At 38.9% G+C, this 18,482-nt stretch overlaps 1 protein-coding gene across 1 annotated transcript in view; it reads right to left on the reverse strand.

Moving 5' to 3' along the window:
• The window catches only part of MPP3 (MAGUK p55 scaffold protein 3), a 44,901-nt gene extending 26,588 nt beyond the window's left edge, over positions 1-18,313 (reverse strand). Inside the window, exons 1-10 of the mRNA XM_074261718.1 lie at positions 18,199-18,313; positions 16,873-16,955; positions 15,610-15,728; positions 14,821-14,898; positions 13,994-14,074; positions 12,456-12,593; positions 10,953-11,034; positions 8,231-8,316; positions 4,453-4,527; positions 2,299-2,495 (exon numbers count right to left, since the gene is read on the reverse strand). Of these exons, the coding sequence (XP_074117819.1) occupies positions 2,299-2,495; positions 4,453-4,527; positions 8,231-8,316; positions 10,953-11,034; positions 12,456-12,593; positions 13,994-14,074; positions 14,821-14,898; positions 15,610-15,728; positions 16,873-16,897 (881 nt within the window). The 5' untranslated portion in view covers positions 16,898-16,955; positions 18,199-18,313. The remainder of the gene's footprint in view (positions 1-2,298; positions 2,496-4,452; positions 4,528-8,230; positions 8,317-10,952; positions 11,035-12,455; positions 12,594-13,993; positions 14,075-14,820; positions 14,899-15,609; positions 15,729-16,872; positions 16,956-18,198) is intronic.
• Positions 18,314-18,482: the final 169 nt, after the last annotated feature.

Raw genomic sequence — 18,482 nt, forward strand, 5'->3', positions numbered from 1 at the left:
AGGAATCAGGTATATCCAAAATAATAATAATATTACTAACTCCTTAGCTAATTTAATTTTAATTAATATTACTAATAACACTTTAATATTAATAGCTCTTTAAGACTTGCAGAGCATTTAATAAATATTATCTCATTTGATCATCACAATAATCCTGTTACATAAATACTGTTGTTACTATTTTGAGAATGGGTCTCCTATCTTTCCCTGGCTAGAAGTGCAACAACCGCCCACAGGCCCCAGTACTGATCTGCTAGGAAGTTTTGACATGTTCCAATTTTAACCTGCTCAGTACACTCCTCCTTAGGTTGCCTTCTGCTTTTTTTAGAGGGGTGGGCAGATGGGGAGTGAGAGCCCTCATACCATATTAGGGCAAGAATTAGTTCAGACCCCTGATTAGCTTTAGTCCTACTGCAGCTCAGAACTCTAAACTCAAATGATCTACAAAAGCACGTGCTTATCAGCAGGAATTACAAACTATTCCACCAGATACCAGTCTCTATATCTTGAGGTAGATGTTACTATCATCCCCATTTTAAGATGGGGATGGGGATAGATAAGAAAATTGAGACCGAGAGGTTAATGGACCTGCCCAGGGTAACTAAGAAGTAAGTATCTGAGATAAGATTTAACCTTCCTCATCTTCTGGATCTTGTCCAACATTCCATTGTTCACATGCAGTAGATAATAATAATGATTTAAATAGCACTTACTACTTGCCAAACACTATGCTAAGCACTTTACACTTATTATTTCATTTGTTCTTCACAACAATTATGGGAAGTAGGTGCTATTATTATCTGCATTTAACAAATGAAGAAACTGAAGCAAATACAGATTAAGTGATTTGCCCAAGAGTCACACAGCTAGGAAGCAACTACAAAGAATTAAATAAGTCACTGGCTAGGATAGATAAAAAGAACCTTAGAAACTATCTTGTCTAATATGCTTACTTTACAGAGGGGGAATACTCAGGCCCAGAAAGAGGAAGCAATCATAGTATACCCAAAGAATATTTTTAAAAGCTACTGCTGGGCATCAGAGCACCAGTCCTGGAGTTAGGAGAATGTGAGTTCAAATTCAGCCTATTCAAAACTTGCTAGTTATGTGACCTTAGGCAAGTCACTTACCTTGATTATCTTTTTTTTTTTTTTAAGTAAATGAAGTTAGATTATTCTCACCTCTTTAAAAAGATGGAGGAGAAAGAAGGAAGGAGAAAAGGAGGGAGGGAGGGAGAAAAAAAAGAAGGGAGAAACTATGGGTCAAAAGAAACAATTTATTATTTTCCTAGAATGGTGGTGACAACAGACAATGTATCTGGCATCCGAGATCCCCAGAGAAAATCTTATTAAATTGAAGGAGGACCATAATCTATGTCAATAGAGAAAGTACCCAGACTGATGATATCAGGGATCTCTGAAGTATCAAAGGAAGAAATCTCTTAAGGAGAGACCTTAGAGGTCATCTGGACCAGCCACCTCCCTCCTTCTCTTTTGGATTTGTTCAGTTGTGTCCAATTCTTCATGATCCTATTGACACTAGTTCTTAAACTATATCTTAAACTTAAACTATGAGATCTCATATAGGGTCTTGTAACTAAATTTACAATCATTAAATTATGATTTATGATCAACAAATGTTTGATTTGTATACCTACTTTATATATCCAGAGTGACATAAAAATTTCTTGGGCAAAAAAGGGTCACAAGTGGAAAAATTTGAAGAAGCCCAGCCATAAATCGTAGCATGCTAATACTGTCCATAGGTTTTTCTTGGCAAGTATATTGGAGTGTTTTGCCATTTTCTTCTCCAGTGAGTCAAGGCTAACAGGTTAAATGACGTGTGTGTGTGTGTGTGTGTGTGTGTGTATGTATGTACATCTCCCTTAACTAACCAGACAACAATGTTTCAGCATCTGTGTCAGGAATCAGGAATACAGTGACAAAAAGATAAGATGAAATGAACCCCATCTTCACCAAGCAATTAGAATAGATAAATTGTGTACATACAGTATCATACATTATACAATGTATATAAAATGAATAAAGGTAATGGGGGAAAGGGAGGGAAGTACCAAAGATATCATTATTCTCATTTTATAGAGGAAGAAGCCACAGCTCCAAACATTTAAGGGACTAGCCAATGCTCTTGATACTTACATAGCCAGGACTATCAAGGGAGAAATTCAAACTGGAGTTTTTCTGTAAGCCCTGTATTTTTACCCACTCTTGCATGCTGTAGTCATAGCCTCCCTCCCTAGCTCTGCTAGGTACCAAATGACTGATAATGTAGACCCACCTTTCTTGGAACTGCTTGGAGGGAATGAGACCAGCACGGAGGTTGGTGTCCCCTACACGCTTTGCCTGCCACCATGTGGGGTCATCTTGGCTCACCACTTCAAGGATATGTCTCCTCTGAAAGGGTAACCCTGCCTCCTGACAGGGGATAGCTTTGTCTTCTCTGGGGTTGTAGTGGAAGAGAGCCCTCATGAATACCTGAAAAAGGAAAAGAATCTTGGAGTGAGGGTCCCAGATCCTTCTGCCAAGGGAATCCTCCTTCATAGCCAAGGTGAAGCAAGGGGAGGAAGAAAGAGGAAGATACAACTACCTGGATGATCAGCCTTTGGGGGAAAAAATCAACATCTATATAATCTGTTGTCTAAATGGTCCAGAAAAAAAAAAAACTTCCATTTGGCTGTGGTGTCATATAGCTCTGGCTTTTATGGATCTATGTAGACTCCTAGTCTAGTTTTGAGCTTACAATCCCAAATTGATGATAATAAAGGGACACTCTTGGATTAAACAGAAGTAAAAGGAGAGAGGGGATCCTCAAGGATATTATTGCCTTGTCTTCATTACCACTCTGGTTTTTTGTTTTGTTTCGTTTTTAATAGCCAGGCTCCTGAGATTTACATGACAATTTCTCTTACAAACAATATTTTCTAGTCTTGAAAAATATGCATATATTTCAGCTAAAGACCAAATTGTAATTAATGTTCCCCCTGGAAGAGAAGGATTAGCTTTGAGAATAGAAAATTAAGCAGAAACGTAAATGTATGAAGTTGCTGATTGTTCTTTCTTCTCTTGTGGGCATCAGTTATTGTTCAGTTCAATCATAGATTAATTCCATCAACTGAGAGAACAGTAAAGAGAATGTGCCAATATAAACATTCATTTTCTTTTCTTTTTTAGAGAAATGACAGCAGTATTCATTAAGGATTTTCAGAATACCAAAAAAGGATATTTTTAAAAGGCAATTAGTAGCTATAAAAGCAAAGAAGTAATCACAAGAACAAATGATGCTTTGTCAAGTTCAAAAATTATTTCTGATATCAGCCAGAAAATTCAGTTGTTGTTAAGTCATGCCTGACTCTTTGTGACTTTTTTTTTTGGCTAAGGCAATTGGGGTTAAATAACTTGCCCAGGGTCACACAGCCAGGAAGTGTTAAATGTTTGAGGTCAGATTTGAACTCAGGTCCTCCAGACTTCAGGACTGGTGCTCTGTCCACTATATCAACTCGCTACCTCTTCTTTGTCTTCTTTTAGGGTTTCCTTGGCAAAGATACTGGAGTAGCTCACCATTTTCTTCTCCAGATCATTTTACAGATGAGGAAACTGAGGCAAACTAGGTGAAGTGACTTGCCCAGTTAGTAACTGAGGCCAGATTTTAACTCAGAAAAAGGAGTCTTCCTGATTCCAGGTCCAGAACATTTATTCACTGTGCTGTCCCAAGCTACCACATAAATAAACAAATAAGAATATAACTGCTGGAATATAATCATTTCTTGGTTATTAATAATAACGATGATTATCATTATTTTTATTGTTATATGTTATTATTATTATCATCATGGCTATTAATAGAGAAAGCATTTTAAGGTTTGTTAAGCACTTGACACACATTATATCATAACAACTCTAGGAGATAGGTGCTATTATCATCCCCATTTTACAGATTGGAAAAGTGAGACTGAGATAAGATAAAATTTGCCCAGAGTCACACTGGAAGTAGATCCAAAAGGTTGATTTGAAAGGCCTCTCTGGCTCTCAGGAATGTATCTCTAACATTCATTTGAAATACAGCATTTTAGCAGCTTTGTCTGTCTCATCTCAACTACCTGATGCTGTAGTCAGTCTCACATTCTACCTTGATATATTTCCTCCCCTACGTAGAAATCTTCAGGGAGAAATGAAATTATTCACTGTTTCCAAATAAAAATCTCATTTACCTAAATGGCCATAGTGGTTTCCCCCCCCACTGGTAACAAAGTCAAGTCACCTATGATATGCTAACCAGTAAGGCTTGAATGAGGTAACAGTGATAGAGACACTAGCACATGCTACTAGAAAGAAAAGGGTAAGTTAGCTCAGGGTCTCTTTCACTTCCTCTGTCATCTGTTGAAAGGCCATTTCACCCCAACCCTCAATCCCCACCTTAGGGGACAGTTCATACCTTGCTATCTTTTAATCGATCTTCTTCTTTGACAGCTGGAATGATTTTTAAAGTGATGGATCCTTGGGACTGGGCCTGAAAAGTAGAGAATATGAAAATAGATTTTCTTCTTAAATGGAGTTCATTTCCATTTTTTCCATTCCTAAAAACTCAACTTGAAAAAGAAAAGAAGCCTGAATTATCAGAAAATGGATAAACAAATTATGGATCAGAACTGTGATAGAATATCTCTTGCCATTCTGAACAGCAAATAGGAGGAATTTGGAGAACTGTGCGAAGACTTAGATGTACTGATGAAGAGTGAAGGAAGCTGAAATAAGGAAAAACAACATGTGCATTGACCACAACAATGGAAAAAAAAAAGAAAAGATGCAGGAAGGGAAACCACGTGGTGTGCTTGATAGCCACCCTTAGCTATGGAAAAGATATGAAGACATGCATCCCTTCCTGCTAAGTGGTATGGGGGATAGAGTGCTAGATTTGGAGCCAAGGAGATGTGAGTTCAAATCCAGGCTCTTGGTGACATTGAACAAATCACTTAAACTTTATTAGCCTCAGTTTCCTCATCTGTAAAACGAGAGCAATAATAGTACTTACTTCCTGGAGTTGTGAGGATCAATGACATAACATAGGCAATGTTATAAAACTTAAAGCAATGAGAAATTCAAGTTTTTTGGACAAATCAAAACTATAAAGTGCACACTGTTCTCAGATGTGATCACTAGTTGACTTGGTTTTGTTTTAATTGTTATTTGGTAGGGAAAGCTCACTGGATAAGGATGAGATAAATCCAGAAATGATGAAGATGCAATAAATAACCATTAAGAAAGAAGGAAGGGGGGAAGTAGGAAGAAGGAAGAAAGAAAAAAGAGGTGGGAAGAAAGAAGAAAGAGATAGGAAAAGGGAGGAGAGAAGAAGGAAAGAAGGAAGGAAAGAAGGAAGGAAGGAAGGAAAGAAGGAAGGAAGAAAGAAAGAAAGAAAGATGAGGAAGGGAGGGAGGGAGAAAGGAAGGAAAACAAAACAAAGAAAAGAAAAGAAGCAGTTTTCCTAACTTTTCTCTGTATTTCCCTTAATAAAAGTATCTACAAATAAAAAAGATGCTCAGATTGACTTCTAGAAGAATATGTCTGTATTTCAGCTCACTCTCCTGACAATGAAATTTTCAAAATGCTTCTTATTGATACATTTTGTCCTTTACTGGGATTCAATTACTTTCTTCTCCTCTCCTCCTGTCTCCATCACACTTTTCCCTCTTCCTCTATTTCTTCACTATAATTTACTAATCCACAATCTCTTATTTTCTATTTTTTAGATGTTTTCGAGGCTGCCCCCATACATACCTCTTCTAATTGCTCTTATACTTTCTAATCACATTCTTCTTTTTTCCGCTTTCCTTCACTCTTTTAAAACTGCTATCCATCCTAGATGCTAATACCCTACTGATAAATGCTCTCCCTTTGACCAATTGGACAAAATTGTACAGATTTTCAATTTGCAACCTACTTTGACGTCTAGAAGTGAGGAAGATAATAAATAAGCATTTGTTAGGCACTGATTCCATATTCTGGCATAGGAACCATGCTGAACATTTTACAACTATTAACTTGATCCTCATAACAACCTTGGAAGTTTTTTTTACACCAATTTTACAAATGGGAAAACTGAGTCTCAGATTAAGAGTCACAGCTAGAATGAAGGCACTGGTTGTTAAGTAGAGTTGGATCATCTAGATTCAAATCCTGTCTTTGCTATTTCATTCAATCAACAAGCATTTATTAAAATATCCTACTATTAGTCCTGGGAAGCAAAAGATGAAATAATCACTACTTTTGTGACCTTGGTTGTAGGTCATTTCTCTGGGTCTCAGTTTTCTCATCTGTGACCCAAGGGAGTCAGTCAGACCAGATGATTTCATAATAGGTGCCTTCCAAGTCTAAATTTAAATTGAGTAAATTAGGTCACTTTCCCCAAGGGAAATACATAGTTTCCAGGAGTTGGGGAAAAGAGGTGAGGCCTTTGTAAAGGGTTCATCAGGTCCAAGATCCCTTCAAATACCAAGCTTTCCAACCAAATATCTCCAAAATCTTTCTAACTTTCATATCATTGACATGAAAAGTCCAGGAGAGTGTTTGAGGGACAGAAGGGCAATGACCTAGAGATGAAAGAGATCTCAGAGACCATTTAGTCAGACTCCCTCTATTTACAAATGACGAAACTGAGCTCCAGGGAAGTTAAATTATTTGTTCAAGTTTGCACAGTTACTAGAAACAAGTATTTTGACTCCCAGGATGGTACTCTTGCAATATATCATGCTGCCTTCCTCATTCTTTCACATTCTCCAGGGAGTCACTTAGCTAGAAATCTGGGGGAACTTTCCCACATCTTACTTGAGAAACTATAAAATGGGGATAATAGTACCTGTCCTTCAAATTTTGAAGGGATGGTGGAGGAAATGAGATAGTATTGCATTGCTGATGGGGTTGTTAATTAATACAAACATTCTGGGGAGTAATTTAGAACCATTCCCAAGGGCTAGAAAGCTGTGCATACTTTTTGACCTAGCAGTATTACAATTATGATTGTACTCCAAAGAGATCAAAGGAAAAGGAGAAAGAAGTGTATTTACAAAAATATTTATAGTAGTTCTTTTTTGTAATAGAGAAGAATTGGAATTGAAGGGGATGCTCATTAATTGGAAATGGCCAAACAAGTTGTGATATATGATCATGATGGATACTACAGTATTATAATAAATAATGATCAGGATACTCTCAGAAAAATCTGGAAAGACTTACATGAACTGAAGCAAAATGGAATGAGCAGAACCAGGAGAATACAGCATTATTTTATAAGATAATCAATGGTGAATGACTTGGCTATTATCAGGAATATAATGAACCAAGGTAATTCCACAGGGCTTATGGTGAAAATGCTATGTACCTTCAGAGAAAGAATTGATAAAGTCCTAATACAGACTGAACCATGCTTTTAAAAAAAAACCTCCATTTTTTGAGGGGTTTTGTTTTGGGTTGGTTTTTTTGTTTGTTTTTTGGTTTTTTGGGTTTTTTTTTTTGGTCTGTGGTTTCTTTCACAAATTGTTTGTCTTCTTAATGAATGTAGAGGAAGGTGGGAATTTGGAACTCAAAAAAAATTTAAATGAACATCACAACATGTGGTTGGAAAAAAAATAAGATTTAAGAAAAATAGCAATAACTGTCCTTCCTATTTCACAGGGATTTTTTGAGGATGAAATAATCCTATGTCAATTTTGGCAGCAGTTATCTTTCATCGAAGAGTTCACAGTAACATCACTCCTCTTAAAATAGGAGTAACTAAGGCTGGATGTGATGATGAGACATAGGAATGGTTGAGGGGGAAATGAGGAATAAGAAATCTATAAGATCTGAATCCAAATTCTTCTCCAGTTCCCTAGCTAAGTAAGATGCTTGCCTCCCCTTTTACACAGACTGTGTCTTATAAATATTCTCTCAGCTAATTACCTCCGATTCATGCCATACATACCTTGTTTGTATATAACCATTTACAATATTTCTCTCTTAGACTGTAAGAGCCTTTGTGGCAGGGACTGGTTTTTGCCTTTCTTTCTTTGTATACCTCATATTTAGCACAATGCCTGGCACATAGCAGGAACCTGATAAATGCTTATTTACTGTTGACTGACTATAAATAGGAAAGCTAAAATATTCATCTTGAGCCCCTTGAATTCCCAGAAAGTCATCAAGATGAAACACTCCCTAAACCCCAAAGAAACACTCACCAGAATTTGACTGATTTCATCTGGCCGCTTGTGCAGGACCACAATCCCATTGACTTCCCTCAGCTCATCCCCAACATGTACCAAACCTTGAAAAAAGACAGAGGAGACAATGGATAAAGGAGGAGGAATTGTGATTCCTCATTTTCCACCTCCTCAACTAAACCACCAATGACCCTGCCTTGTCCCATGAAGCACTTGTAATAATGTCACCTTTAATGTTTTGAAAAATAACAATTCATTCTATTTCTTCTTTACAAATAAATTCCATACTTACACACACACACACACACACACACACACACACACACACACACACACAACTCAAAGGAGGGGAGCAAGTTTAGAGATATAGGTAGAAGGTTCATTCACTGACAAGCATTTATTAAGCACCTATTATAAGGTAGATAGAAGACCAGTCTAGAATTGAGGAAGACCTAGGATTGTGTGACTGTGATCCTGGGCAAGTCAATCAATAAACATTTATTAAACACCTATTAAGTGCCAGGTGTTATACTAAGCACTTAAGTTGCTTAATCTATCAATGCCTCAAGCATAAATTTAAGAATACAGTCATATGAGAATTACTTGCAGCAAGCAACATTTTTATAGAATTTCACTTTATGACAGCAAAGGTCATGAGTTTGTGTTTCTACTGGCACATGAGGCTGAACATCTGCTGCCCCTGACTAAATGAAACCACTTATTGAAATAGGGCTGATTGCATAAATCAGGGTTTTGTTGTCAATTTTTTTTTGATATTGTTGAACAGTTCAAATCTCTTTTTCACAATAATGTCTTGAAAAACTTAAGGAAATCATAACCCTCTGGAGAGGTCATCCATTCAGAAATCCACGTTATGTCAAATTCCTGAGGCTCACCTTCTAGAGGGGTCTTGGGCAGCCTTATCTTGCCATGTCCTGTCAGAAATCCCTGAGATTAAATCTTCCCTATTCCAGTACTATCTTTCCCTTTATCCCCCCATGTCAGGTGCTCTCTCCTAACCCCACCATACCTTGTGGTGACTGTCTTAACCCCACCATGCTTTGTGGTGTCTCTTCTGACCCCACTTTCCTTCTTATAGCTAGCTAGATCTTTTGGGGTACTAAGTCTGCCAGCTAAGGACATGTCTCGATCTCATGAAGTGTTTCCTTTCTCCTGGTAAATGGCAAATTCCACTAGGGAACTTGCCCTTTCTTTCATTAATTATTAAAACGCCTTTCTGTGCTCTCCCAACTCTATTTCATATTTACCATTCCTGATGTTCTATTTTATCCCTTTATTTTGTCTGTAACCCATTGCTCTAAATAAACTTTCTTTTGCCAAAGAGAATGGCCAAAGTGAATTCTTCACATGACCAAAACCCAACTTTTGGTACTTACCATTATCTGGTTTCTACATCAACCACATCATTATATATAAGTTAAAAAATAAGTATAATATATAATACATTATAATATATGTGTGTACACCTATATCAATATAGATAGATATCTACATAAAGCTATATAGAGAGATTATATAAAGATATCTATCTATATGTCTATATTTATACCTATCTATTTATCTATCTATCTATATAACTATATATGTATGTATATATATATGTACACACACACACATATAAACCCATATAAACAAAAGCTCTTTGGAGGGTCTTCAATAATTTTAAGATATAAAGGGGACTTGAGAACAAAAAGTTTGAGAACCATTCATTTAATTGTTTTACTTTTCCCAAATAATTTACAAGTCACTATCCAAATGCCAGAGGAATTGCTGATCCACACCAGTGGAAGAGGTTTCCACACAGGAATTTCTCTACATCAAAAAAAATCATAGTTAAAATACTTAAAAAAAAAAAAAGCATAAGGCACTGTCTTTGAACAAAGACCAAATGAAAAAACCCTGCCTTCAAAAAGCTTACATTCTACTGGAAGGGTATAAGCAAACCAATAAGTAAAGATAATGTAATTGGGGTAGAATGGGGGGTGGGAGAATAAAGTCTTAACAAGAAGGCAAGTCAGAAAAGGCTTTCTAAAGGAGGTGACAAACACCCTAAGCTCTGAAGGAAATTAAGAAGCAAGGGTTAAGAAATGCTTTGGGAGCCAGCCTGTGGGAAGGCAGAAAAGGATGTTCTTTAAGATATCTTAATATACACCCATCTCTTTGCCTCTATGTCAGTAAAAATAAAAACTGTCACGAAGTTTTAAAAACCTTTGAAGCTAGGATCCCCATGCTCTCAGGGGCTGGGATGACAGATTACCCTTTGTTCCAGTTACTAATTTGGAATTTCCACCTCATCCTCAAAGTTCTTTATGGTCTATGCTTACTTTACCTAAAATACATTTCTTTTTTCTTTTTGGACTTTTGAAAAGTATTCCATGTTTACCTTACAGCAGGAACTCAACCTTTTTTGGGTCATGGACCCCACTGGTATCTGGTGAAGCTGATAGACTCTCAATATTATGTTTTTAAATGCATAAAATAAAATATATAAGGTTGCAAAAAAACCAATTCTAGTAAAATAAAAGTGTTATTTTTCCTTATCCAGGTTTACAAACTTACTGAAATCTATTCACATATCCCTGACAGTGGGTGGAACCCAGGAACTGAAATTTCCTTCAACAGGACAGGAAACCTATGCTCCTAAGAGTGCTGGTATATGTCTCCCCTGGGAAGTTTGGGGGACAGTATAGCATTTAAGGAGAATGACTCCATCACTTACCACTCCGATCGGCTGCACCCCCTCTCATAATTCTGGCCACAATGACTGCCCCTGATTGTTCATCCCTCCTGATGGTAGCACCCTAAATCAGACCCCCAGAGAAAAGACAAATCACTGAGGTGAAAATACCAAAGTTCAGATCCCTGAGGTCCAAGTGCTCCAAATACTTGAATGCCCTTTTTTCTGATTCCAGGGAAGGCTAGGCAAATTGGGTTGGGGTTGGAGATGGAGGAGGGAAGAGATTCTCCAACATAGAAGAGACAGAATTCTCCCTTACATTAGATATCCTTCAACAGGAAAAGTCAATGAGAAAAATTAGAATACCACTATGACTATCTTGCATCTATACAGTCAGTCAAATACTTATTAAGTTTTCCTCAGTGCAAAGCATTGGTAGAATGAAATAAATTAACTCTTAAGGTTAAGCCAGAGATTCTGGAGCCTGTGGATCCCTTCCCAGCATAAGGTTTTTTAAAAACATATAATAAAATCCATAGGATTACAAAGAAAATCAATTATAATGAAATAAAATTATCAACACTTTTTTTAAAGGTTTATGGACTACAGGTCAAAAACCCCTGGTTGATGTTTTCATACCTGTTATTTTGTTTCTCACCTCTGTAAGATTTTTCCCCATTTTTCAGGGGAAAAAACTGAAATATGAGAGACCTCCATCTCTCTAGCTAAATGGTTTCTCTAAAATCATCAAGTCAGGAATCAGATCTAAACTGGAGCTAGAACTCACCCCTTACCCATACATCTCAGCCCTAAATTTTTAGCAGGAAAACAAATTTTAGCCAGAATCAACAATCACATCAGCAGAATTAGAGAGGGATGACCAGGGCTCTATAATTTATCAAATATGTTTAAAGGGTTGAGGGAGAGTGGGGAATTGATGACTAAAGTGACTTCAGATGTTTCAAAAAAAAGGGAATAGAAAAACTATCCTCCAATTTACTAGGAGAGTAGATGAGAATGAAGAGAGAAGGAAGGGATAAAGAAGGATGGAAGAGGGGGAAGAGGAAGCCAGAAGGGAGGAATGAGGGGAAGGATAGATGAGGACTAAAAGGAATTAGGTGACGAATAAGAGTAGGGGAGGATTGAAGTGTGATAGGAGAGGAGGATAGGGAGACAAGAATAGGAGAGGACAATGGGGGGGTTGATGGGAAGAAAGGATGGAGGAATGAGAAGAAGGGGATGGGAGAATAAGAGAAGGGAGATGGGAGAATGAGTGGAAGATGAGAGGAATGGGAGAATGAGAAGGGAAAATGAGAAGAGAGGAAGCTGAGGGAATGGAGGGGGAGGCAGAGAATTAGAGATGAAGGGAAGATAGAATGGGGATAGGAGTATGGGAAGATGGGGTATGAGAAGATGGAAAGAAGATGATGACAGGATGGAAAGAGGGAAAAGAATGATAGGAAGAGGATCTACTAAAGGATGGGGGAAGAGGGATTAGGGGAAAGTGTAATGAGGGGATAGTTGGGGGAAGTACAATATACATACCAGAGGTTCTTTGTTTTTCACAAGACGGACAATTTTCACTGACTCCTCATTAAAATCCTCTTCGATATTCTCAGGCAGAGGAGGAAGAACAGGGTCAAAATTCTTCTGAGCAACAGTATCATGTACCATGAGCACAGCCTGTAGGGGCCCAAGGAAAGCTGAGGGTTAGGATCCCAAGGAGAGAGACAATGACTCTGTGGCAGCCACTACTCACAGAGTCATCAGAAAACCACCACCATGGAAAGGCTTCCTAGGGATGTTCCTAGCATAAATGTTCTTGACTTTGCAGCAAGGGTAGCCCTTCAGCATGGCTGGGGCCCATTCTCCCCATAGGATATTAACATTATGCAAAAAATACGCTAGTTGAATGAGCTGTGACTTTTTTTTAAAGAGAAACAAAATATGTGCCCAGAAATTAGTGAATGGTTGAACAAATTATGGCATATAGATAAAATGTCAGATAAGTCATGATGAAAATGAAGAATATAAAGGAATATTTCTATGAAATGACAAGAAACAAAAAAAAAATACAACTAACAGAACAGTTAGGGGTTGGAGACTTGTGTGTTCTTTGGTACAGGGAACTCCCAAATGAGAACAGTCCTACTAATGCAAGTTGGTACCCCTCTGTAACTTAGAGTCTTGAGAGAGGTGTCTAAAGCACTGAAAGGTTAAATGGCTTGTACAAGATCACAAAACCAGTATACAGAACAATAAACATAATTAAATTTTTTTCAACCAAACCTGTAATTCCATCAGTGTAGGAAGCTTTCAGTGAAGAAACTTCTATCAAAGCACAATAATGACAAGAATGTAAATAAAGGCATCAGAGGAAACAACAGCCAGGTTTTTAAATGGATATAGGGATGCTTCCATCTTTCATTTTTGTATCCCCAGTGCCTTGTCCATCATTGTTGTTGTTGTTCAGTCATTTTAGTTGAGTCTTCATGTGCCCATTGGAATTTGCTTGGCTAAGATACAAGAGTGATTTTCCATTTCCTTCTCTAGTATATCCCCATTTTATAGATGAGAACTGAGGTCAACAGAGGTGAAGTGACTTGCTCAGCATCACAAAACTAATAAATGTCTGAAGCTAGATGTGAACTTAGATGTCCCTAACTCCAAGCTTGGTGCTCTATCCACCACATCATCTAGCCTTGCACATAGTAAGTGCTTAATAAATGCTGTTGACTGTTGATCCTTCTTTTTTGTTGACAGTCAATAAACTTACAAGGAAAGTATTTTCTAAAAAATGCTCTTTAAATTTGAGAGGAGAAAGGATAGAGTTAAGAAGAAGACAAGTGGGGGCTAAAAGAGATGAGGAGAGATGGATGGATGGGGAATGGAGGAGAGGAGAAGAAATGGGAGGAGGGGAGCATGGGGGATAAGAGAAAAAGGGAAAAGATGAGATAGAAGATGGGAGAATGAAGTGGAAAAAGAGGGGAGGAAGGTGTTTGTTGTGTTAAAATAAAATATATTAATGCCATTAAGGAAAAAAATTATCTGGGTAAGGACTAAGAATTGTCAGGGGTCAGTACCCTGAGATGGGGAGTGGACAGCAGCTGGAGCAACTCCCTCTCATCACTGTGAACTGATGCAGCTTGTAGCTCTTCTATAACCTAAACACAGAAAGAACACCAGAAGAAAAAGGGAGTTAGCTGAATGCTAAAAAATTTCCAACTAATAATAGGTTTTTCCAATTGTTTCTAAGCAGTTTTTTTGGTCAAAATAGCTGTCCTTGAGACTTTTGACCCATGGTCTACCCCCAAATCAGCTGCACAACAAAGGAGCCTTATTACATCCTTTGCTCAGGAACTGGGGGATCAATTCTAGGCTTTATAAACATCCCAGGCTCTGAGATGTAGACATGGGAAAGCCCTGTTCTGGCTCACAGCTCCCCAGTTAAGAACTTACCAATAAAAGTTAATGGGTCAAACCTAGAGCTGAAAGATCTTATTCAACCTCTCTAGAGGGAAAAAAGGGGAAGAGATTAAGTGATTTCCCCATTTTTTTTTGAGCAAGCTAGTGGAAGAAACAGGACTTTAAAACCCAATTTCCATAAGCTCTCCAACTCTTATGATTATATAACATCTTAGGGATCATCTAGTAGAATCCTTTCATTTCTGAGATGAGGTGCAGAAAGGTTGAGTGTTTTGTCAAAGGCCAAATAGAAAGGCAAAGACAGAGTAGGGGAGGTTTGGGGGTCTCACAGGCAGGGCTCTCTCTTCACTAGACTGTGAGAGATTCAGTAGAGAAACAAAGGGGAGAAACATTATGTGCTTTTCAGTTTCCAGGGTGAATGCCTTCTAGGTAAAGACAACCTCCAATTCTGAGAGTGGGAATATACCAGAGAGGGGATACTTACATCCTCTGCAAGGGCCGTGGCACTGTGCAGAACAGGAGTTGGGCTCTGTCTCTCATAATAGCGAAGTTTCTCATGAATCTGAAATGACAAGTAGGGGTACTGGAAAGTGAATACAAACCCAATTAGCTCCCCAAGCCCTCCACCCTCACCAAAAAAGTAAGGATTTGGGGAGAAGGAACTGTAATCTGGGCCCCAAAGCATGTTACTGGCCACAAGGTTAGTCTCTCTATAACAGAACTCTTTTTCTGAGCCAGGAGAATCAAAGAACTTCTTGAAAACAGAGGAATGAATGAATGACCTTTAGAAGTGCCCAGGGAACCAAAAACATCTGGAAATTCCAACTGGACCACATGAAATTCAATTGAATTAGCATTTATCGATTTACAATATAACCTATATCAGATTATTTGTTGTCTTGAAGAAGAGGGGAAGAAGGAAGGAAGAAAAAATCTGGAACACAAAATCTTATAAAAATGAATGTTGAAAACTATCTTTACATGTAATAGGAAAAATAAAACCATTGAAAAAAAAAGAACAAGAATTTATTAAAGCACCTTCTATGTGGCATGCACAGGGGATTCAAAAATGAAATACCCACATGCTTGTAACAAGGATTTTGTTTGTTATTGTTTCTCAATTGGTGAAGGTGTATTTTCATTGATTGGGGAAAAAAATTAAAAGATAATTAAAATTTGCTTAAGGGGAAAAGTGAAATAGCTCCTGCCTTCAAAGACTTATAATATGAATATGCATGGAAAAAAAACGAGTGGAAATGAAACAAAAGTTTACCTTCATTAGGTAACTGAGGCTTTTCTCACTAAAGACATCTCTCAAGAACCCCATTTCTTCTTTATGGTTGGAGTCTGGTCTGAGCTGAGAAGTCAATAGGGCCAGGGTTTCATGCAACCCTGAGGAAAAAGGAGAGAAAACAAAGAGACATATAGAAAATGAAAACTAAAATGGGAACCTCCTTTCCTAGGAAGTTCAAAATTATAAGAAAGGTACTTTGTTTCTTTTTCTTTTTCCTTTTGCTAGGCAATAGAGAGAGGTTAAGTGACTTGCCCAGAACCACAGAGCTAAGAAATATCAAATGCCTGAGGCTAGATTTTGAACTCAGGTCCTCCTGAGTCCAGGGCTGGTGCTCTATCCACAGTACCATCTAGCTGCCTCTACCAAAGATCTTGAAGGTCATCTAATCTAATCCTTTCATTTTATACAGAAAGAAACAGGGGAAGAGAGAAGATTTAATAATTAGCAGAGATAGCATTTGAACCCAGGTCCTCTGACTCTAATCTCTATTACTAATTTTTCAGGGTAACCTCCATTTTTCCTTTGACTAGACATGAAAAATTTAAATGTAACATATAAGACTTCAGACTGCAAAAAGATTTTGGACATTCATACACTAGTTAAGATATATCAAGAATTAGTTCTATTCTTTTTATGCCAGATCCCTATTTAACTAACACCCAACTTTGTTTAACTGGGGCTGAGATATCTACTAAGAAAAACAAATGCACAATCCAACCAATAAGCCTGGAGAGGTTCAGTGTGGGTCAAGGTGAGTCCCAAATTCGTCTATAACAAGTCAGTATAAAACACTTTGCATGAGGCTCTTTCCCCTAATTAAGCCCAAAAAATATTTTCTAACTTATAGTTCCCTCAACAGCATTCTGATCTAAACTTAAATCTGGGGACATTCTATTTCAGTTGTTTTCAACTCTTTGTGACCCCATTTGGGATTTTCTTGGCAAAGATACTGCAGTGGTATCTGCTCCACTCACTTGACAGATAAGGAAACTGAGGCAAACAGGATCAAGTGACTTGAGTGGGGTCTCACAGCTAATAAGTGTCTGAGGCCAGTTTATAATCTAGAAGATGTCTTTCTGACTCATCCTGGCATTCTCTCCACTGTGCCGCCCTGTCCAAGGGGATGCTTAAGAGCTTTAAAGCTGGAAGATTTAAAGGTTTTAATAGGTTCCTCTATATTTAATTTTCTCACTGCCTGATTTCTTTCCACCCCATCCCAAGGGCACTGGGAGAGAAACTCACCTGAATCTTCAGACAGCACTGGCATGCTTGTCCTCCCAAAGGAAACTTTCTAGTTAAAATGAGCCTTCTTCTTCTTCTACTGCCTAATGTGGGGAAGAGAAGAGGGAAGGAGGTTCTGCCCCAGGATTCATTCAGCCAATAACTAAAAAGTGTCTATATTCAAGTTTAGTTCTGATTAAGCTATTTAGTTCTGATTAAGCTATCTTCAAAGAGGTAGCCCAGACTAGTGATCTTGGGTTTGATGTGACTTTAGGCAAACCACTTCTCTAAGGTCATCAGTTTCCTTCTCTGTAAAATGAAGAAACTACCTTTGATGGACCCCATCCAACATTAACATTCTATGGCTCTCAGATTTTTCTTCTAACGATGAAAATGAATTGTGTTTCTTTATGGTAGGCTTCGGCTCTGACAAGTTAATTAGTTTCCTAGCTGACCATTCAGTGCTTTTCCCTATGGAGACACTGTCCCTCCTTCTGCCGTATCTCTTAAGATACCCTTGAATATATATACCCTCTGCCCTCTATCAACCAGTCACAAATCAACAAGTATTTATTGTATGTTCACTATGACATTCCTACCTTCCCCTTCTTTTCCCTTCCCTCATTTTACCAATCTCCCAAGCTCCAGGTTGAAGGGAAAATACAAAACAGAAGAACTGTAAATCAAGCCAATGAGTCACCCAACCTAGGATTCTACCACTAATAGCCCTTAAGAATGGAGTGGCAGTCATATCCCTTCTTGGGGAGGCTGGAAAGGAGGAAGGGAATGGTACCTTCTGATCCTCTCCCACCCAACCCATAACCATAGCAGCCAGAGATGGATTTCAGGGATGTATGTACCTTCCTCTGCACCCCTCTTCCCAAAGTTCTCATCCCGCCAGACTCCCTCCCTGGGTGATACTAGAAACTCCAGATCTCTTTGGGATTAGGGGAATGGGAAAGAAAACCTGTAGCCAGGAAGAGGTTGTAGGAAGGAGGAGAAGAAGGGTCCTGGAGATTGCCAAAGGGGAGGGCCTGGGAAGGATGGATGCAGGGGCGGCGGGAAGGGGAGGGGGAGAAGAGGGGAAAGAAAGATTGAAAGGAGTATGCTTTAAAGGAAAGAAATAGGGTCCCTTGGGGTCCAGAGCGAAAAGGGTCTGAGCGCCCCGTTGGCCCCCTCTCCAAGCAAGGAGCTCTTTGAGAGGCAAGCTCTCTATGAAGCCGGGAATGTGTGAGGATGGGAAGCTGCTGGCCCATACGATCCACTCTCCGCAGACCCTCTCCTCTTCTCCAGTGCCCTGGACCCCTCCCTCCTTCCTCAGTTCTCCCACCGGAGAATTCTACCTACCTCCAGTTTTAGAGCTCTGCCAAGCGGGGTTCAGGGTCCAGGCGCTGGGGGCTGCTGTCCAAAAGCTGGGGCTGCTCTTTTGCCCAGGCCGTTCCAGCCTCTCGCTCCGCCTTCCCTGGCTCCTCCCTGCGCTGCCGCCGTCGGGTAGCGTGTGGGTGGAGGAGGAGAAAGAGCTGAACTGAACACTAGGAGACAGATCTAATCCCCCCCAGAGTGTGGCGCCGCCCCTCTAGCTCGCCCCATCTTTCCTCCCTGCTCGTCTCCGAAAGAGCCTTTCACCCGTA

Source organism: Sminthopsis crassicaudata, chromosome 4 (assembly GCF_048593235.1).
Source record: "Sminthopsis crassicaudata isolate SCR6 chromosome 4, ASM4859323v1, whole genome shotgun sequence".
Lineage (NCBI taxonomy): Eukaryota > Metazoa > Chordata > Mammalia > Dasyuromorphia > Dasyuridae > Sminthopsis > Sminthopsis crassicaudata.